This window comes from Thermobia domestica, chromosome 1 (assembly GCF_964235325.1).
Source record: "Thermobia domestica chromosome 1, izTheDome1.hap1.1, whole genome shotgun sequence".
NCBI classification, from domain to species: Eukaryota; Metazoa; Arthropoda; class Insecta; order Zygentoma; family Lepismatidae; genus Thermobia; species Thermobia domestica.
Window position 1 is genome coordinate 386,858,586 of NC_137454.1, and position 19,711 is coordinate 386,878,296.

At 36.8% G+C, this 19,711-nt stretch overlaps 1 protein-coding gene across 1 annotated transcript; it reads right to left on the reverse strand.

The window, feature by feature from the left end:
* Positions 1-5,659: 5,659 nt before the first annotated feature.
* Positions 5,660-6,181, reverse strand: LOC145682811 (protein GVQW3-like). The gene has a single exon (XM_081754182.1). The coding sequence runs from the start codon at positions 6,179-6,181 to the stop codon at positions 5,660-5,662; it is 522 nt and encodes a 173-aa protein (XP_081610308.1).
* Between the last annotated feature and the right edge of the window lie 13,530 nt (positions 6,182-19,711).

The window sequence follows — 19,711 nt, forward strand, 5'->3', positions numbered from 1 at the left end:
TACACAAGTTACTTCACTTTCAATGTGTAATTTCATATCATCACTAACAATCATCTTGTTCCGATAGGAAAATAACCCCCTCCTGCAAAAAAAAAAAAAAAAAATAAAAATAAAAATAAAAATAAAAATAAAAATAAACTGACCGTAGCGAAAGGGCGTGAACCTTCTTTAGGCAATTAATCGGGTCCAATATTTCAATAAGTTTCTGCACACAAATATTTCAGTAAAAGAGGAAAATTTATTCAAACTTTCTGAATACCTATTTATGGGCGAAATTTGGTTCCCTTGGAACTTTTTAAGAGTTTGAAGGGCCACCATTTTGAACATTTTCATCTGATTATTCTGGTTAACGAACTCATCAAGATATTTCAACAATTAATGTTTGTGCCAAGTTTCGTCTCAATCCGCTGAAAATTAGGGTGGTTATGGCATTCACAAAAAGCGTTATATATATACAAATAGATAGATAAATAGACACACAGAGGGAGAGAGAAAAAGTGTTTTTCTCCCTTCTCGCACCTGTGGTGCGTCAGAGCTAAACCGAGCCCCTTTGCAAAGCGTATTGACCAACCTAACCTAAACACAAACCTCTTACTTGCTAACGTAGAAACGTGGTCGGGAGGTGTAAGGCATGTAGAAATTGTATTTTTAATAACCATGAGTATGGTCCACTTCCATGTTTTACTTTTTACTTTTTGCAGCTACATCGGAACGTTCAATTTTTATTCTTCGCTAATTGCAAATGGCGTTTACATTCAAAATATGAGGAATTTTGGTGGCATTTGTTCGGATATTCTTCTCTTTGGAAATGAAGAAAAGAATAAAAGACAAAAAGTATTATCAGTACTAGTATTATCAGTACTACGCAAAGACAAAAAGTATTATCAGTACTAAACATTACCAATAATAATTGCTACGAAAAACTAAATACGACCTCTTTTACCATCTCTCATGAGTTGTATGTATTACTAACAAAAGTTTTTAAAATGTCCTCGCTTAAGATTCGAACTTGCGTCCTTTGCATTTGTAAGCCAGCACCTTAACTACTACACCAAGATCATGGCATGGTGATCATTTAGTTGTCGGCGTATTTGTTGTATTTGTGTTTTATGTTCCCACTTCGACAATTTTTACTCTTTTTTTGTAAGTTTAACAGCTGTTTCTGGCTTTCTCTTTCGGTGTCGTCCTTTATTTATACAATTCACTATTCGTATTCACAGCTTGTGCTCCTCTGCAATGTCTTATTCAGATTAAGCTTTTCTTTTTGCCCCTCAGTAAACATTTGATTGATTTAATTCTCATACTCTCCACGGATGGAGCGCAGGAATGCCAGACTCGAAAAATAGGTGTACATTTACTTTCCTGACAGATCATACATATGAAGGGGGTATGTCCTGATGGTGCTGTCACTTCTCTTCACTCAAGACTATTTTGTAACTTTTGATTAAAACTAGGGAGGATTTTACAGATTGTAATACAATCTGTCCTCATACGGAATTTGTCTTCTATATTATTATTATTATTATTATTATTATTATTATTATTATTATTATTATTATTATTATTATTATTATTATTATTACTGAATATTTGTGACCTCAATATTACGTCCTATTACAACTCAAATTAGCATAGTAAAGTTACGAAAAATGAAAGAATTGGACCCTCTATAAGGAAGAATTGCCTTATAAGAGAGACTTGGGATAGAAAATAGGCCAAAAAAGGTGTCAGCTCCTGCGCAATGTGAAAATCGAACCTTTGGATGCCTTAACAGAAACTAAGTATGATTTGTCATCATCACGATACGTAGTAACGCTCTTTCTTTCGGTATACGACTTTTATTGTGTGTGCGTTATGTAGATATTTTAACTTCCTATTTACCAATTTTGGTTGAATTGATATATGGAACGTGTTGGAAATGGTGAACGAAAGTATTATTATTATTTCTAGTAAGAGTGGAAGAACTTGGAAACAATTCCACAATGAAACAATAACTTGTCAAACACATTTATGACTCTAGTAGACCTTAAGAATGACCCTTTTGTATTCATGAATTGTTCGCGAAACACGCCAGCTTTTCAGACAGTACGAATCGAGATTGTGGACTGTGACGTCATGTTGTTAGTATTTCCCGTGTGAAGGAAGTCGTTTCAACTCTAACTTGTAAGAACGAAAGAAATTGACTATTTTTCATGGTATTATATATCAGAAATATCCACTTTTTTCCGATTCACCGAAAGTATCTCCTTAACTTCTCTCTATTATACTCTACACTTTATTATTATTCTCGTTTTACATTGATCGACATGGCACGAACACAGATAGGTCAAGGACATTTAATATTTCAATTTCTCTCCCGCAAGGAATCGAAACTGAGACCTTGACTACTGCACTATCTGATGGGTGGGGTACCTGGTTCGCTCACAAGGAAGGAACCTTGACACGGACAACATCGTGCTCGGTGTTTTTTTTTTTCGGACACTCCCACTTTCTCATTCGACCAATTCGTTCATCATAATTCACTTGCTCTAATCATATTCCTCCTCAACCTAACAGGCATTATTGTGAAACAATAAACGTAAAGGTTTCAATTTCAAGCTGCAACCCAAACCAATCCGAACCGAAAAACAGTTGTATTTTCTATTGTTCATTAACGTGTTTTCAGAAAAAATATGTAGAGAAGAAAACGTGGGAAATCGTAATTCAATTCAAAAGTAAAATAGCAGACTCATAATGCCTTAATGTAAAACGAAACCAGTACATATCGTTTGGAACTTTTCCGAAATATAAAGGATATTCTGAAAAGTGCCAATATAGTGCATATTTCCAAACAAAACCAAACAAAATTATTGTTCGTTTTCTGAAATAAACGTACACATTCTGTTTCAAGCTTACCGAACCAAAACCAGTTAACCGGTTTTTGGAATACGTCTAGTACCTAAATTGTAGTTGATGTTACTACAATTGCCTCGTGATGTAGTTGATGTTGATTCCCTCGTGAAATCAACTGCCATTATGTAGTTCAAATTTATATATATTACTCGTGGCCAATTTTAATCTTTTCCCGGAAATATTTCGAAAACGGTTCAACATAAATGTGCCAAACCAAAACTCGAAAAGGAAATGCCATAGAGCAAATCGAATGATGTCGCGGTGTCCCCTAGCGCCGCCATTGAGGGGCCGAGGGTCCAACTTTAAAATTTTGAATCAAAACATAGAACGATTGATACCTCGTTCGACAGATTTTTTAAAAACTAAAAACCGTAGTGCCAAAAGATTTTTCATATCGGTCACGAGGACCGTCATTCATGGGAGCCCAGGGCGCATCTTTAAAATTTTAAATATAAACTTGGGGGGGGGGGAGGGGGGAAGTGATACCTCGTTCGATAGATTTTAAAAACTAAAAAGCGGTGCGGTAAAGATTTATCATATCGGTCACGGTATTCAAAATGGTCGCCAAGACATGGTTCCTGTATCAAATAAAACCTGCAGTACCATTAATATGAAAAATGAACCGAACAAAAACTCAAATACTAAATATCATGATCCACATTGAATGTTATTGTTGCACTGCACCCCGGGGGACCCAGAGCCAAATTCAAAATTTTAAATGGAAACATGGGGCGAATGATAGCTCGTTCACATTGTAAACACTGCAATGTTCGACAATTTAGTTTTGCATTTCAGTTGATGGATTTTTGCATGAAATACTGCAATAAAAATGGAAGGTACAATTTAGCACGAATTTCTCCTACTTTTTCTCATTAGAGAGACATCTATCTCTTACTAAAACACATTTCAGATAATTTTGTTTGCATAGATTAAATTTCCAAACACTAAGGTCCTCATTTGCAAGTTTGCCATTCCTTCCAACTTCAAGGAGTGAGGTTGCAGCGATAATTTTCTAGGAATTAAATTACATATTTTGCATTAAGTCACTTTTATTTTAATCATATTTTTCTTCGCTGCATCGTTCTTAACCTTTTGGGGATCCTGTGGTACAAATTTGTACCATACGCATTTTTCATGGTACATTGCGTTATTTCTCTTCTATTTGAGATTTTTCGTCCGTTTTTTTTTTTTTTTTTGTTTTCCAAGTCCAGAGGCCTTGTAGAAGACATTACGTATGGTTTCAGACCTTCCTGCGTCCAGACATAGGAGGTAATGACGTCACAAGTCAAAAAATTATTTTCTCATTTACTAAGCCTATGTTCAATATTTTTCGGCGGGCTTATTTTTCCACGTAGAAGATTGAAATTTTGCACAAACATTCAGTCCACCAAATAGTATTTACCAGATTTTTTGTTCCGATGTCAGTGCTAAAACAGGGGGGGGGGGGGAACCAGAGGGTCAAAGGGTTGAAAAAAGGGATACTTTTACCCCCAAAATCCCGTTTTTCGTCATTTTCCCGCCTCACATACATGATGGGAACACGTGAGTCATACCATCTGAAAGGCAGTTCCATTCTGAAGAGAATGACGGTCGAATCATTGTCCTAAAGTAATTAGGGACATCTCAGGAATTTTTTGAAAAATATACTTCTATATAGGGAAAAATGGGACATGGTCGGTATATTTTTTTTGGCGGGCTTACTTTTGCACCTAGAAGATTGAAATTGTGCACAAACATTCAGCCTACCTAGTAGTATTTATGAGATTTTTTCAGATCTCTGCATTAAAACAGGGGGGTCCAAAGGGGGGAAAACTGAATAAAGGGATTTTTAGACCAAAAAAATCCCGTTTTTGAGGATTTTCCCGCCTCACACACACGTGAGTCATACCGTCTGAAAGGCAGTTCCATTCTGAAGAGAATTATTATTCTAGGGTAATTAGGGACGTGTCAGTGATTTTTTTTTCAAAATATTCTTCTGTACAGGGTAACATGGGGAAATTTCTGAATTTTTTTTCTGGCGGGCTTATTTTTGCACCTAGAAGATTGAAATTGTGCACAAACATTCAGTCCACCGAGTAGTATTTAACAGATTTTTTTCAGATTTCTGCGTTAAAACAGGGGGTCCAGAGGGGCTAAAAGTTGAAAAAAGGGAAATTTAAACAAAAAAATCCTTTTTTCTGCAATTTCCCACCTTAGATACATGATGGAGACATGTGAATGGTACCGCCTGAAAGGCAGTTCTATTCAGAAGAGAATATGGGCGACACATGACCCTAGGGTAATTAGGGATGTCTCAGGAATTTTTTCCCCTGAGATCATAGTGTTTTGTGGTAATTTGGGGCATTGTGGGAAATTTTGATAAAATTTCTCCCTCCCTTACTACTGAAGATAGAAACTTGAAATTTGGCACACACATTCAGTATACAAGGTACTATTTCTCAGATTTTTCTAGATGGCTACGTTCACACAGGGGAGGGGGGCCAGGGGGGCCAAAGTTCGAGAAAAAAAATTTTCCTCCGAAACTTTCACTTTGACATTTCTTTACCACTTCTGGTATATGGTATGCAAGTGGTATCATTTGAAAGCCAGCTCTATTCTGAAGAGAATGAGGTACGAGGGGGGACCCAAAAATAATCGGGAAATTCGTCGTAACTTCTTTATTTCTCAATATTTTTACACCAAATTTTCATCACCTTCAAAGTATTGTTCATGGACCGCAACGCATTTCTGCAAACGATCCTTCCATTGTTCAAAACAGTTTTGAAAATCACTTATCGGGATCTTCTTTATGACCTCCAGCGATTTTTGTTTTACCTCCTCCACAGTGACAAAACCTCCTCCACTGGCTTGATTGCTGCTTTGATTCGGGGTCATAGCCATAGCACCACGATTCATCAGTAATCACCTTGGCAAAAAAAAAGTCAGGGTCCTCTTTGAGCTGATTTTGAAGTTCAACACATGCCTTAAGTCGACGCTCCTTTTGCTCGTCTGTGAGAAGGCGAGGGAGAAATTTGGCTGCAATCCTTCTCATGTGCAAATCTTCTGATAAAATCCTCTGAATTGAACTCCACGATATTTCAGGCATTTCACAGTGTTGATTAATGGTTCGGCGACGGTCTTCACGAACGAGGGCATTGATTTTTTCGACGTTTTCGTCAGTTCTTGCCGTTGAGGGGCGTTCTGAACGGGGTTGGTCTTCAATTGACAGTTCTCCATTTTTAAAACGTGCAAACCACTCGTATACTCTGGTTTTACTTAGGGCAGTATCCCCATAAGCAGTCTTCAGCATTACAGTAGTTTCCGCGGCCGATTTCCCCAACAGGAAACCAAATTTCACAGCCGCCTCGATAATCTGCCATCACGTTTTCGCCGAACTGGAAAAAGTTGGTTTACTAAACAAACTCTCAAGAGCGAACCGATGCACTCACAGTGACACAACTTCGCACGCTGACGCAGGTGACGTGATCGTAACGGACAATTGGTACAACAATGGGTTCCCCCACTCTCCCTCCCCACTGCAGCACAATTCCCGTTTTTTTGGGTCCCCCCTCGTATGAACCATGATCCTAGGATAAATAGTGACGATACAGTAGCTGCTTGACTGAAAGTCTAAAAAATAGCCCAAAAAGCCAGGATCCGGAAAGGGTTAAGCCGTGGAATAATAAATACCCTCTGTGATTTCCTATACGAGTTTTATTCTGTTCATTTATCTGCAATCGTTCTCACATTAGTGGTACTGGACGTTTTATCTGATACAGGGCCATATCTTGGCTGCCAATTTTAAAATGGTGATCCATACGAAAAATGTTTTACCACAACGCTGTTTAGGTTTAAAGAAATTTCACTCGACCCATGTTTTCATTTAAAATTTCAAAGTTGGGCCCTGGGCCCCATGAAAGGCGTCCCTGGGGTCAACACAACGTCATCATTCGACGTACCCCATACCATTTTCCTCTTCACTTTTTATTCTGTTCATTTATCTCCAACCGTTTTCTCACTAATGGTACTGGACGTTTTATTTGATATACGCACTATGTCTTGGCCGCCATTTTGAATACAGTGACCGATATGAATTTTTCCTCAACGCTTTTTAGTTTCTAAAGATCTATCGAACGAGGTTTCACTCGCCACTGTTTCCATTTAAAATTTTAAAGTTGGGTCCTGGGTCCTCATAAAGGGTGGCTTTGGAGGGCACCATGATAACACTATTCGATGTGCCCCATGGTATTTCCTATTTGAGTTTTGTTGGGTTCATTAATGTTGAAAAGTTTTCGAGAAATTTCCAAGGAAAGATTAAAATATGTTACCCTCTCTTTGTTTCAAAACAACACTGACAACGTTTGGGAGGTGATTCCTGACTTCCTGACACCAATATAAGACAAAAGTACAGACCGACGTAGGTGCACAAATGCATCTTTTCGAAGCTATAGGCGGCCGAAATTATGAAAAAATAAACTTTAAAAAGTCCAAAGCTCCTAAAATATGGGACTCGTTCCAAACACATTTATAGGGGTATTCCGAGAAATCCAACGAGCACTATGTTGTCCGTCTCAAGCTTACTTGTCTTGGGAACGAACAGGAACCACACTCATCAATAGTTCAAGGGGCGGGGAGCCGGTTTCGATTCCCGGTGGGACAGCCTTTGAAATATTAAATGTACTAGATGTATCTGTGTTCGTCTACCTGCCGTTCAAAGTTGCTCAAAATACTGTAAAACGAGAATAACCGAGTGTAAGAGAAACAGGTTGCGGAGATATTTTTGGTGAATGAGAATAAAAGTGGTCTGAGAGACATGGTTCCAGTTAAAGATTCGAATTACTCATAAGACCACTTTCTACTTCATGTTCTTGTGTGTTTCTATGCCTTTTAAATTTTAAATTTTAATTATCTGGATAATAATATTTTATCATCACTTGTTTCTGGTGAGAAAGAAAGAAAGGACATTAAAAACGCCTCCCAATTGATCATATCATAGCTAAATTTAACAATTACATCAGTGATCCAGTTATTCAGTTTATGGGGTCGGAACTGAAATCGGAAATTTCTCTTTAGTAGAAAGATGACAAGACAAGCTGTAGAAGCAAAATTTAGTCGTCCTCTAGAACCAGTGAGACGAACATGATGTAGCGTGTAAACTGCGCCATCCAAATTGGTGCAGAAACCAAAATTATGTATAATAGTTTCCAACACCAAATAATTGCATAAAGATAACCAAGGAAGTTCTGTCGCTTTGTCAACCACCACCTTCGGACATGGATACGTCACGTAAGACCCCATCAGCATCGACTACCTTCTGCCAACGTTTTGGAAGGCCGTGGATTCCATCGCAGTAGAGATTTTGGGCTGTGAGGCGAAGAAGATATCAAGAGCATTTTGCACCTTTAATAGGGATTTGAACTGGCGTCCTGTAAAGTGATTGTCCAAGGAATGGAACAGGTGATGATTGGACAGTGCAATGTCCAGGAAGTATGGCGGATTTAATAATGTTTCCCATCCAAAGTGTAGAATAGGTCCGGAACGTCTGGGGCACGTGTGACTTAGCGTTGTCCTGTAACAGAAGGACTCCTTTGCGATTAAGAAGTGCTGGCTCCAGAGTTTTGTGTTTTTCTTGAACATGGCTCAACTGCTGACAGTACACAGTTATATTGATGCTCTGAGCAGCTGGTAGCAGTCCCCGATGCACCATGCCGCGAGCAGTCCATCAAACCCACAGGAGGACCTTCTTCTGGTGCAGTGCTAGTTTCTTCTGTTTTGGAACCGGTTCATGCTAACCAATGATGAGGGCGCCGTTGAGTTTCGTTCAGGATCCACTTCTCATTACATGTAAATACCCTGTCCAGAAATGACTCCTTCCTCAGACGAGACAGCAAAGAAACACAGATGTCTGCTCGCGTTGCCTTCTGGCCAAAGTCAAATCATGTGGGACTCATCGACCCAACTAGTAGAGCTTCCCAAGTTGATGGAGGTGATGCCGAATCTTTTCTCCACTCACACTGAATTGTATTTCCAGTTCCTTACATGTGTAGCAGCTGTTCGCCTCAATTGCTGCCTGCAATCTTTATTTTATACATGTGTTGGTCTTTCACCTGGTGCGTCTTCGAGTGTTTCGTCACTGTCCTTACACTTGTTAAACCATCGCTACACTGTCCGCATAGTCACAACATCGTCACTAAAGGCCCAATATATCTTCCACCCCGCTGAATCTGCGTTTGACCCCAGATTGAACTCATAAACCATACACTTCCTTAAGACGCTCTGTTTAGATCTCATGTTCACTCTGTCCTTACGCAAGTTCACGGTGTAACTGAACTGCCACAGGCAGGTAATGTGTTGGATATACCCACATCAACAACTGACCTACACCTTATCTCCATTTGCATTCAAATCACCAATAGATCACAGACCTCTACAAAAAAAGCACAGAACTTTCTTGGTTAACTTTATATAACATAGTGGGACACTATCAAAATGTCCCCATCATTAATGATAATCAGACTATGCATTTACTAAAGGAAATAAGGTGTGAACAGTTTAGTCCAGTGGTTATATCATCCACTCGCACTCATGTCTCAAAACCAACGCTACGATCAACCTACAGTTGGATCGAACCCAGGAATCGTTATAGAAACGGTTCCCTTCCGAACGAGAACGGACAAGAACTAGACCTAGCGTCCTCCTCGTAGCTCCTTAGCGAATAGGAATGAACAAGATTTGAACCCTTAACGTTATAAAAATAGGGTCACCTCGCATGGACGTACAGGAACCGAACCCTGAATGTTATAAAAATGGCATACCCTAATACTGATGTACAGGATCGAACCCCATAAAATGTTATACTGTAAGTTTCCGCTGGTAAAAATTCTGAAAATTGATAACAATGGACATCAACTGAAAATAACATATTTTAGCTTTATTAATAAAAACCCATTTTTGGGGTGAGAAAATATGGTTTGGCGAAAAAACACGGGTTTAAACCCAACATATATCTTCTTTCCTATTGGGTAATTTCCCCTCGCCCATCTCTAGTTCATACAGATCCTCGTCTTCAGTCGTACATGTTCATATTTTGAGTTATTCGACATAGAACAGAAAAGGTAACAGTTTGCGATCAGCATTATTTGTGATCGATTCACTGTCAAAGTGAACATATTATCACCACCGAGAACACTACCGAATCCAGAGAAGATAGAAATTTACTAACACTTCCGGTTTTAATCAGTGCCGTGCCGTGGAAAAATAGCGAACGGGGCGAAAGTATACAACGGCGCTCCCATACATATACCGCAAATATTTCTTTTCTTTCTTTTTTCTGCTCCCGCCAAGTGAACTTTGTGGTGGACAAACAGCGTGTGCGTGGGTTTTATCGGGGTTCTTCCGTTTTCCCCACTTTCTTCATTCCACCATTTCATTCATTTCTCATAATCACCGTCTCTTTTAGTCTAACCGGCATAACCGTGGGATGTAAAACTCAAAGATTTCATTTCATTTCATTTTTCCTTTCTTTTTTCTCATGAATTTTTCGCCCCCTTACTTCGACGCCCCGCTCGCCCTCCCTAACGCACGGTACAGATTGTCAATCTTGATTTTAATAGAAGAAAATAGTTACGAGCTCTAGATTGGCAGTCTTTTTGCAATCGAACAGCGCTTCAATAGTCGGTTCTATCTCCTATAGTATATGTATATTCAAACCGGAAGTGAAAAGAATCAACCGTTTCCGATTTTTAATGTTGATCGCCATAGAACGAAAACAGTAATAGATAGCGAAATTCGTGGTTTACAATCGATTCATTGTCACAACTTAACACTTTACAATTACTTTTGGTTTCAACATTAATATTCATAAAGCAAAAGCGATCATAGATATCGAACAGTTTTCTTTCTTCAATCGATTAATCGTTTCAAGAATAGGTTTCATCTCCTCCGTTAAACATGTATTCAAACCTGGAGTTGTAAAAATCAATCGTTCGCTTCAACGTAGGTCGCCATAGAACAGAAAAGGTAATAGATATCGAAAAGCGGTCTTTTTTCTACAAAGATGCAGCGTCCCTATAATAATAATAATAATAGTAATAATAATAATAATAATAATAATAATAATAATAATAATAATAATAATAATAATAATAATCAGAGCCCGGATCTTGTTGACAAGTCAACTTTTTTCTGTTACGCATAGGACAAGGCAAATTCAAATAAAAGCACTGTTGCCACAGTCCTAGCTCCGGAGTGGGCTGAAAAATTGTACCAAATTGAAACAAAAAGGGCTGAATTCATTATTTTGTACCAGTGTAATGCATGGCTTTATAACACGAAACTAAAAGAGGTAAAGTTCTAGAAAACTCCCCCCCCCCCACTCTTCCACGAGTGCAAATCAAGAAAGTCTTTATCTTCGTCAATATGGCGTCACTAGTAAACAACTTATCCCGGTAAGCCGGCAACTACGTCCATGTATATTTTCGTTGCTATTATTTTTTGGTGTAGAATCTTTGCAACGACACACAAATTGTAGACTTACTTGAGGACACGCTGGTCTTCTTCAGAATTTCCAAAACTTGATTCAACGCTTTCTTTTTCTTTTCTTTCTTTTTTTTTTTTTAAGATTTCAAGCTAAAATTTCCACCACATTGCTTCTTTCTCGTCTCCTTCATGCGCCTATCTAGCGTCATTTGTTTCCCGGTATAGTTCGAATTACGAATTTTCCACACGAAGTTCGTAGTACAATGAAACCTGTCTTTAGCGGAATCGAACGGGACTTGCAAAAATTTCCGTTAAAGTCAGGTTTCCGCTTAGTGGAGGTAGACCTTTCCTCTTAAAAAAAATACATGCTTATAAAGGGGCATACTGAGAAAATATATTGCTGTATGTACATTGTTCGATTACAGTACTTCTTTCTTCTACGAATAAATACACACACACACACACACAAAAAAAATGAATACAAAATATACTATGCACACGTTTTCTTTATTTTTCTAATAGCCAAGCAGGGTTATCTGTGTACATTGCTGCTTGGCTGCTTGACTTTCCGCATACACTTTAGCCTGAGAAATTATACTAAGTGAATCAGAATCATTTTTCCGTAAGACAAATTTTTCAGTTCCTTTAAACTTCTGAGAGCATCTTGATATGTATTTATTCTACACTCTTCTTCAAACTCGGTATAGTATTCCTCTTCTTCCTCTATCTCGTTTTCTTCTTTCCGACATTCCGTATGATTTTTGATTAAGTTGCGGGATTAAGGACAATTTGCGGGGGTGAATATGAGTAGTGGTTGCGGAAGGTAAACACTGTCCAGAGATATTTAACAAAAGAATTAACATTTTATCGCAGACAGTGTAATGTATATGTCTCACAAAATGTCTAAACATCTTCTAAACGCTGAAGTCCGGAACTCAGAATTTTCCGTTAAATGTTTATTTTTCTTTCCGTTGTCCGCGTAACACAGTTTCCGCTTAATGAAGGGACTTTTTACACGTTTTGTTCTCCAAAATTCATGGGACCGTGAAATATTTCCGTTTAAGACAGTTTTCCGTTTAATAAAGGGTCCGTTGAAGACAGGTTTTACTGTATTATGCGGTGCAACGTTATTGAATGAATGTTCAACAGCGTTTTAAGAGTCCAACACAGTGTGAGTAACGTGAGATGTAGGAAAAGTCTTACTGACACTTTTGAAAATGTGACAAGTATTTGTTAAATGGTGCTGAATTGGGTAGAATTGTACCAACTTTTTCATAAAAGGGGCTGAAAATGCCAGCGTGGTACCAACGGGCCGATGAATGACAAAAAGGGCTGAATTTGGTACAAGTGTGGCAACAGTGAATAAAAGCGTTATCCATCAACACTAGGTTCTAGAAATATATTTTTTAGGGTCAACTTTTGGTCACTTTTTGCTGCTTTGAAATTTCGGGTCATTTTTTAATATTTTAAGGTGACTTTTAGGTCACTTATGGTCTTTTTATTTTTTTCTTCTACATAAGAAAATCTTAAAGTGAACACTGATTACAGATGTGAAAAACGCGAACTTAAATGTTCTCTTTTCCTGCTTCCTGACTGTTTTGACTACATTCTTAACAAGCTAATGAAAACTATGCTGTAGTTACTTGACGAAAGGTGGGGATTGGTAGGTGGTCAAACAGATAGTTTGGGTTGTTGACCACAAAGGATGTGATCACGTGAATAACTAAAAATGGATTAAAAGGCGTACAAAGACTTTAAACAAGGTTTTTATCTATTATTCTCATGAAGTCTACACTTGTATGAAACAAAACGTCTTGAATATGCTTGAGAAACGTTAATTAAAATACAATAGATATTTTTAAAAAATGTAAACGTTTAACGAAATAAACGTTTAAAAAACGCAAGTTTTAAGGTCAAGTTTTGTGAATTTTAAGGTCATTTTACAGGAATTTTAGTGTCATTTTATAGGTCACTTTTTTAGAAAATTTTAGGTCAACAAGATCCGGGCCCTGATAATAATAATAATAATTATGAAGGGCTCAAAATTGAAAAGTTCTCAAATAACAGATAGACGGAGAGACAGACACACAGACATAGAGAATTCAGTAAAGAACTTCATAAGTTCGTTGAACAGAGGTCACGAAAAGAATAAAGGAATAAATGACAAAATAAATAACAAGAAAATGGCTGATATATATCAATAACAGAAACTCATTAAAGGCAACCCTAAAAAGAAAATTCCCCATAGCACGTTAACCATTCCAATCGCACGAATAAATGTGTAAATAAGATCCCTAAAGACCACATTATTCTCCAAAATCAGATTAAAATCTTTCTACCATCAGTAGCTTATTCGAAATTCATAAATATACGTTAATTGTTGTACAAACAGTCATCTGTCATGGGTCTAGGATAATTGTCCTGATCGGAAAAATGAACGAACTCCCCAGTGGACAAATGCATGTACAGTACACATCTGGATTACGAAAGGTAAACAGAAGAGAAGATGCATTAAGGTAATATCAGGTTGTCATGCACAATGTTTTATTTACTCAAACAACAAATTAATTATTAAATTATCCTCTATGCTTAAGATATATCAACTATTAAAAAGCAATTAAATACTTAACACGATTCCTGTATTGATACCGTGTACTTGTTTAAACGTAATTTCCCCTATTTCAATGGCAAGCCATAGATAAAAAAAAAGAAAAAAAGGAATTGCAAACAACACCAAAACAATATAAAAACGCTGTCTTTATATCGCTGTCTTCCTCTTCTTCTTTTTCTTCCTAATGCCTTTTCTTTTCTTTTCAGATCAAACAATCTAATATATTTCAAACAAAACTTTTCTTGTATGAATTATGGGACAACTAAAAGTTGTATAGCCAAACCCAAACTATCACTTAACTGAATATGGTGTGCTTATTCCGTAGATAATACGAAAACTCGGTTTAGGAACCGTTTAAAAAATTTTGTTCCACTGATCCAAGATTAAATTTATTTCAATCAAAATTTTTCTTGTGTGTGTTATATCTGTAGAACTACTTATATTGTAGCCAAACCCAAACTATCACTTAACACAGTATGATGTGCTTACTCAATAGAATATATGAAAACTCGATTTTGGGGCCGTTTGAAAATGTTGTGGCCCCTGACCCAAGATCCAATATATTTCAATCAAAAATTTTCTTTTTCACCTTATATCTGAAGAACTACATATAACTAACTAACTAAACTAACTGTATGGCCTGTGGAACTCAGATGTTCAATTCCGCGTTCACAATAAGCGTTTAATAAGACCTCTGTATTTCTTTCTATTGTTCTCCTATCACCCCTATTAAATTTACATAATCAGAATACGCCATAACATGGTGAATACTGTTCAACTCTAGGCTCTGGTTGCTATCTTTGATTTCCCTTATAGCATATTCCAAGACAAAGTTGAATAATAATGGCGACAACGCATCTCCTTGTTTCAGGCCATTCTCGACGTGAAAGCTCGAGAACAAAAATTTTCGTACACGGACTTTTCTGTGGGATTCATTTAAGCATACTTTAATTAATGTAATTAGCTTTTTCGGTATTCCAAATTCTGTAAGAACGTTGTACAATGTTTCTCTGTTAACCGAGTCGTAAGCCTTTCTAAAATCAATAAATAGTTTATGTACAGTCAGCGACTGTAAAAAGTGGAGGTTGGATACATAAGAAATGATAGCTTTTTCCAGTAGCAGAAAAGTTTCACTGTATGCCTGATAGTTGGACAACCAACATGACAGCAAATACATGCCCGAAAACATAATATGCCAGGATATTCCTCCATTTGGAGGAAAAAGTATTACTATCTGAGAGCATCACTTAGAGAAACAATCACGAGATAAATCTGCAAAAATTCCATTCACTTTAAGATCAAATAGATAGGAATTAATGCAAAGGAAACGAAAAGAATAATACGCATCATGTAGAGACCGAAAAAGTATGTAAAGCTAAACAAAATGAGAAAAGAAGGAAAGAGGGAAAGGAAAGAGCAAAAGACATGGGAATAAATTAAATTTTAACACTTAAGGATAAACAGTCTCCGTCTTTCCCCCTGCCCCCTGTATTGTCTTGGTTTTTCTCCCTTCATAGCATAAATCTCTTTCAGTATCAAACGCGAACATCAGTTATAGTTTTTAATTCCTTGAAAAAAATGTAACTCACTCTAGGCTCAGACTCGAACACAGAATCCTTAGAACGACAGTCACACACGGTACCCACTTATCTACACAGGCTCTATCAACTGCGTTTATAAATAACCCATTACACGCGCTGTTATCAAATGTGTTAAATCAGCCATTGTCGGTGAGTTACCCCAGTTACACTTGAAGTTTGAATTTTATTTACGGCCTTTAGCTATCTACAGCAACAGCCCCCATGTTTTCATTAAAAGCGTTTGTTCTTTTAGATTAAATCAAGAATAAATTAACCTATTATGAATTAATCTCTTGGATGGACTAACACACACACAAACAACCCACAACAGACACACACACACACACACACACACATAATTACATTATATATATACATGGGCGGTGATTAGAGGGTGCAAAGGGGGCAGTTGCCCCCCACTTTTTTGAAGCAACCCATTAATGTATATATCGTAGTTTTATTTGGAAATATAAAGTTTTTGTATGCATTACTGTTTCATAGAAAAATGGTGCTATATAATATTTGCCGGTGCATGAGTACGTATTGGTTGTTTTCCCGTGAAGTTAAGAAAGGTAGAGGAATTTCATTTTAAGTGCAACGGAAAACAATCCAAAAATTCGAGCATATTTTCAATCCAGAGATATAGAAGCCAAATCTGTTAAATTCATTTTCAGTTTTGTCAGGAAACGAAGAAGTGATGCCCTTATGTTTCAGAATTGTTGAACAATTTTCTAGTTTAGTGGTCCCTACTTAATACAAATTAATGAAATAAACCACTAAACAAAAAAAGCTGTTCAACAATTGAAAACATGAGGCATCACTTTTTCTTCGTTATCAGACAAAATTCAAAACTGGATTTAGCAGGTTTTGCTTCTATATCCCCTTCTTATAAGGGCTCGATATGTTAGTCAGCCGCTTTGAAACTAATTGAGAGAACATTTCGCAAAAACAAAAGTATTTCACAAGTTATTCTTTAATTGAACAAAAATTGACAATTCTTAAAATGGCTTCTCTTCTTTCTAAAGTAAGGAATATTGATTAAAAAGAGCGTAATAAGAAACAACAACTACCTTTTTCATTATTTTGTAATGTAATATACGAGTGAAGTGGTGTGTGTTTAGGGGTGTAAGTGTATATACAATTAACTTTAGTGAATTCAACATAATTCTAGGTTTTAGGATTATTTTGTATAGCAGGAGTGTGAAGTGATTCTAAGTATTGTGTTTTGATGTGTTCCAAGAAAGTTGAAACTGCACCTAATGGCAACGAACATGTTTCGGGAAGCTGCAAAAGCAAATACTGCTTTAAATGTCGTAGCATATGGTTGTAGTATTTACTGTCTTTCATTTTCTAAGAGTAATAACATACGTTTAATAGCATGTCTGGAATTAAAAATTAAGTTGTTCAATTACCGCTAGTTTCAGTATAACATCTACAAAACAAGACTCGTTATTCATTACTATGATTAATATTATCCTTTCTATTTATTTGGTTTGCAAATTTGTAATTAAATAATCTGATTACACAATTTTCCAGACAGAATTTTAAGATATTCATGAGCAAGGAATCAAATCTCTTCTTACATTTTCGTTATTTAAGAGTACAAAGGTCTAGTACCTATTTGCGCTAGCCTTGTCAATTTACTTAATAAAATATGAAATACGATATATCGTGCTTTAACTGAAAAAATATAGTATCCTATTAGTTATACAACCTTTCGTCAAAGTGTTAGAAATAACCAGGGAAACTAAGATTGATATAGAAATATTCAGATCATGTCTTGCCCCCCACTTTTAACGTCCAATCGCCGCCACTGTATATATATATATATATATATATATATATATATATATATATATATATATATATATATATATATTATTGATTAAGGATTAAATGAGTTATTTCGTAAATTTTTGAAACGGGTCTTGAAGGAAGTCGTCGCAACAGTAATGACATCTCGTAGCATTGTTACGTAACACACGCAATATAAATAAAGCTTCAAAAGCAGAAGTCACAGGTTGTGGCGTGGATAATTCGGTAAGGTGTCTGCCTCTGGAGTGGGCAGCGCGGGTTCGAGTCTCGAGTACACCGATAACTTTTTTCTTTCAAAATACATTTCTATATTTTTATATATGTTATTAATAATTGGTTTCTTGCATTTTTTGTAAATTATCTTAAACTAGAGGAGTTTAAATAAAGTCAGGAAGGTTAAGACACATATATATGATTGCTTTATCCGTATATGCAGTCCAGAGATGGAGTGGGTCAGTGGGCCACGGGTCAACAGAACGTGACCCACGGCGAACCACCGGGACCTACTCTGGCCCACCGATCCATTCTGACTTAACAACGCATTACAACCCACCGACCCATTCTGCTCAGTGCATTGTAGACAGCTTCTGAACACTGGTGAATTTGTCTACGTTTTACTCTCAAGGCATCCTTTTTCTTCTTTTTTTTCATTTGTTTCTATTGAAAAAAGAACTTCAGGCAATCTTAGATATTGATATTTGCAATTATAATAATAGCAATAGGACTTATTAGTTAGCTTTGAGACGCAGCCTGTGACTTTTTAGAGGAGCTAACTACTGAATAAAAAAATGTTTGAACCGTACCATACCGAATGTATATATCGTACTTTGCACATCAGGGGTTACTTTGCACAAAATATGAAAAGAGTTTCACAGTCCTCTGTCGGCAAAACCATGAACAGAAAAGAGGAAGTTTCAACTGGCACCGTAAGATAGAACATCTAACTGTATTTTGGCTATAATGTTGGCGGTTAACATCAGTTCTAATTACCGAGAGGGTTCATTGTTGTAGAGGTATGGAAAGCACTCACTGTAAAGGCCGCCAAAATTTGAAAGATATCACGTACAAGATTTTCCGTCAAAGTTAAGTCAGTTTCGTAGAATACTACTGTGGATAATGGAACTTCGATGCAATCAGGGACGTACGCAGGAATTTATTTCGGGAGGGGTCCAAACCTTTCCGGGGGAGGTCCAAACACAATTTCAGGCTAAATTATATTAAAAATTGTAAAATTGCCCCTAAAATTAGACTAAATTTACAAAAAGTAAGGATTTCGGGGGTCCGGACCCCCAGGACCCACCCTCTGTGTACGTCCCTGGATGCAATAGTTGAAATTGAAATGTGAAACGTTTTAAAGTCATAAAAAAGTAAAACTGGGAGAAGGCAGTTTCAGTCGCTACTCGGGGTTCCTTTGCACCGGTCCAAAAATACCGCTTAGATAGGAAATAATTACTACTAGAACCTACTGCATTCTAAATTTAGGTAAATTTCCTATTTAGGAAGATGTTGGAATGAATTTCTTGTTGATAAATAAATTATGAACAGTGGCGGATTCAGAAAAGTAGTTTGAGAGAGTCTTCAGCCACAAATACTTCTTTTTTATATATATAGAAATGACTAGACTTTTTTGGGGGCGGGGGCTTCCGCTTATACGCATAGGAATGACTAACATTAGATTTTGAAAAGGAAATCATGCAATTTGAGTATTTTCATCCTGAAAGTCCCAAATCCCGTAAATGTCCCACTAATTACGGTTGGGGTGATATTCTTGGACATAAGGAACAACTAAGGAAAATCAGTTCACGGGGATTTTTTTCTGTCCCTGAGTTGGCATTTTTGTGGGACATATGCTAAACTATTAGAATGCGATTCCTGTGCCGGTAGCAGAAAATACATAATTTTCTTTACAAATATCGATAATTCAAACTAAGTACTAATACCAGTAGCATCATTCTAATATCAATATTTGTAGACTGCATGCAGTTTTGTGTAGAAAGTAAAATGTATAAATGTTGAAGGGAAAACATTGCACGGAAACGTTATGTTCGTATGTCGAACATACTTTTTTGCACGTTGTGCAAAGTAACCCCAGCTATGGGGTTACTTTGCACCAAAGTTTATATTTTAATAGCTATGGTTATACTGAATGTTTACTAATGAACTTGCACTAATGTTTTCCTTATATATCTAGCTATTATATGTTTAAAATACAGTGTTCTAAATAATTACGTTTGTAACTTAAATGCAATTTTCTTTAAAATTGCTTAAATCTTGTGCAAAGTACACAAAGTCTTACGGTACGAAGTTTCATCTCACTAACGCGAAGTACTTTGTTATGTATTTTTAACCCTCTCTC

What these genes read in the sequence shown, in the direction of transcription:
- LOC145682811 (XM_081754182.1), bottom strand. Translation starts at nt 6,181, where the DNA reads ATGCTGAAGACTGCTTATGGGGATACTGCCCTAAGTAAAACCAGAGTA.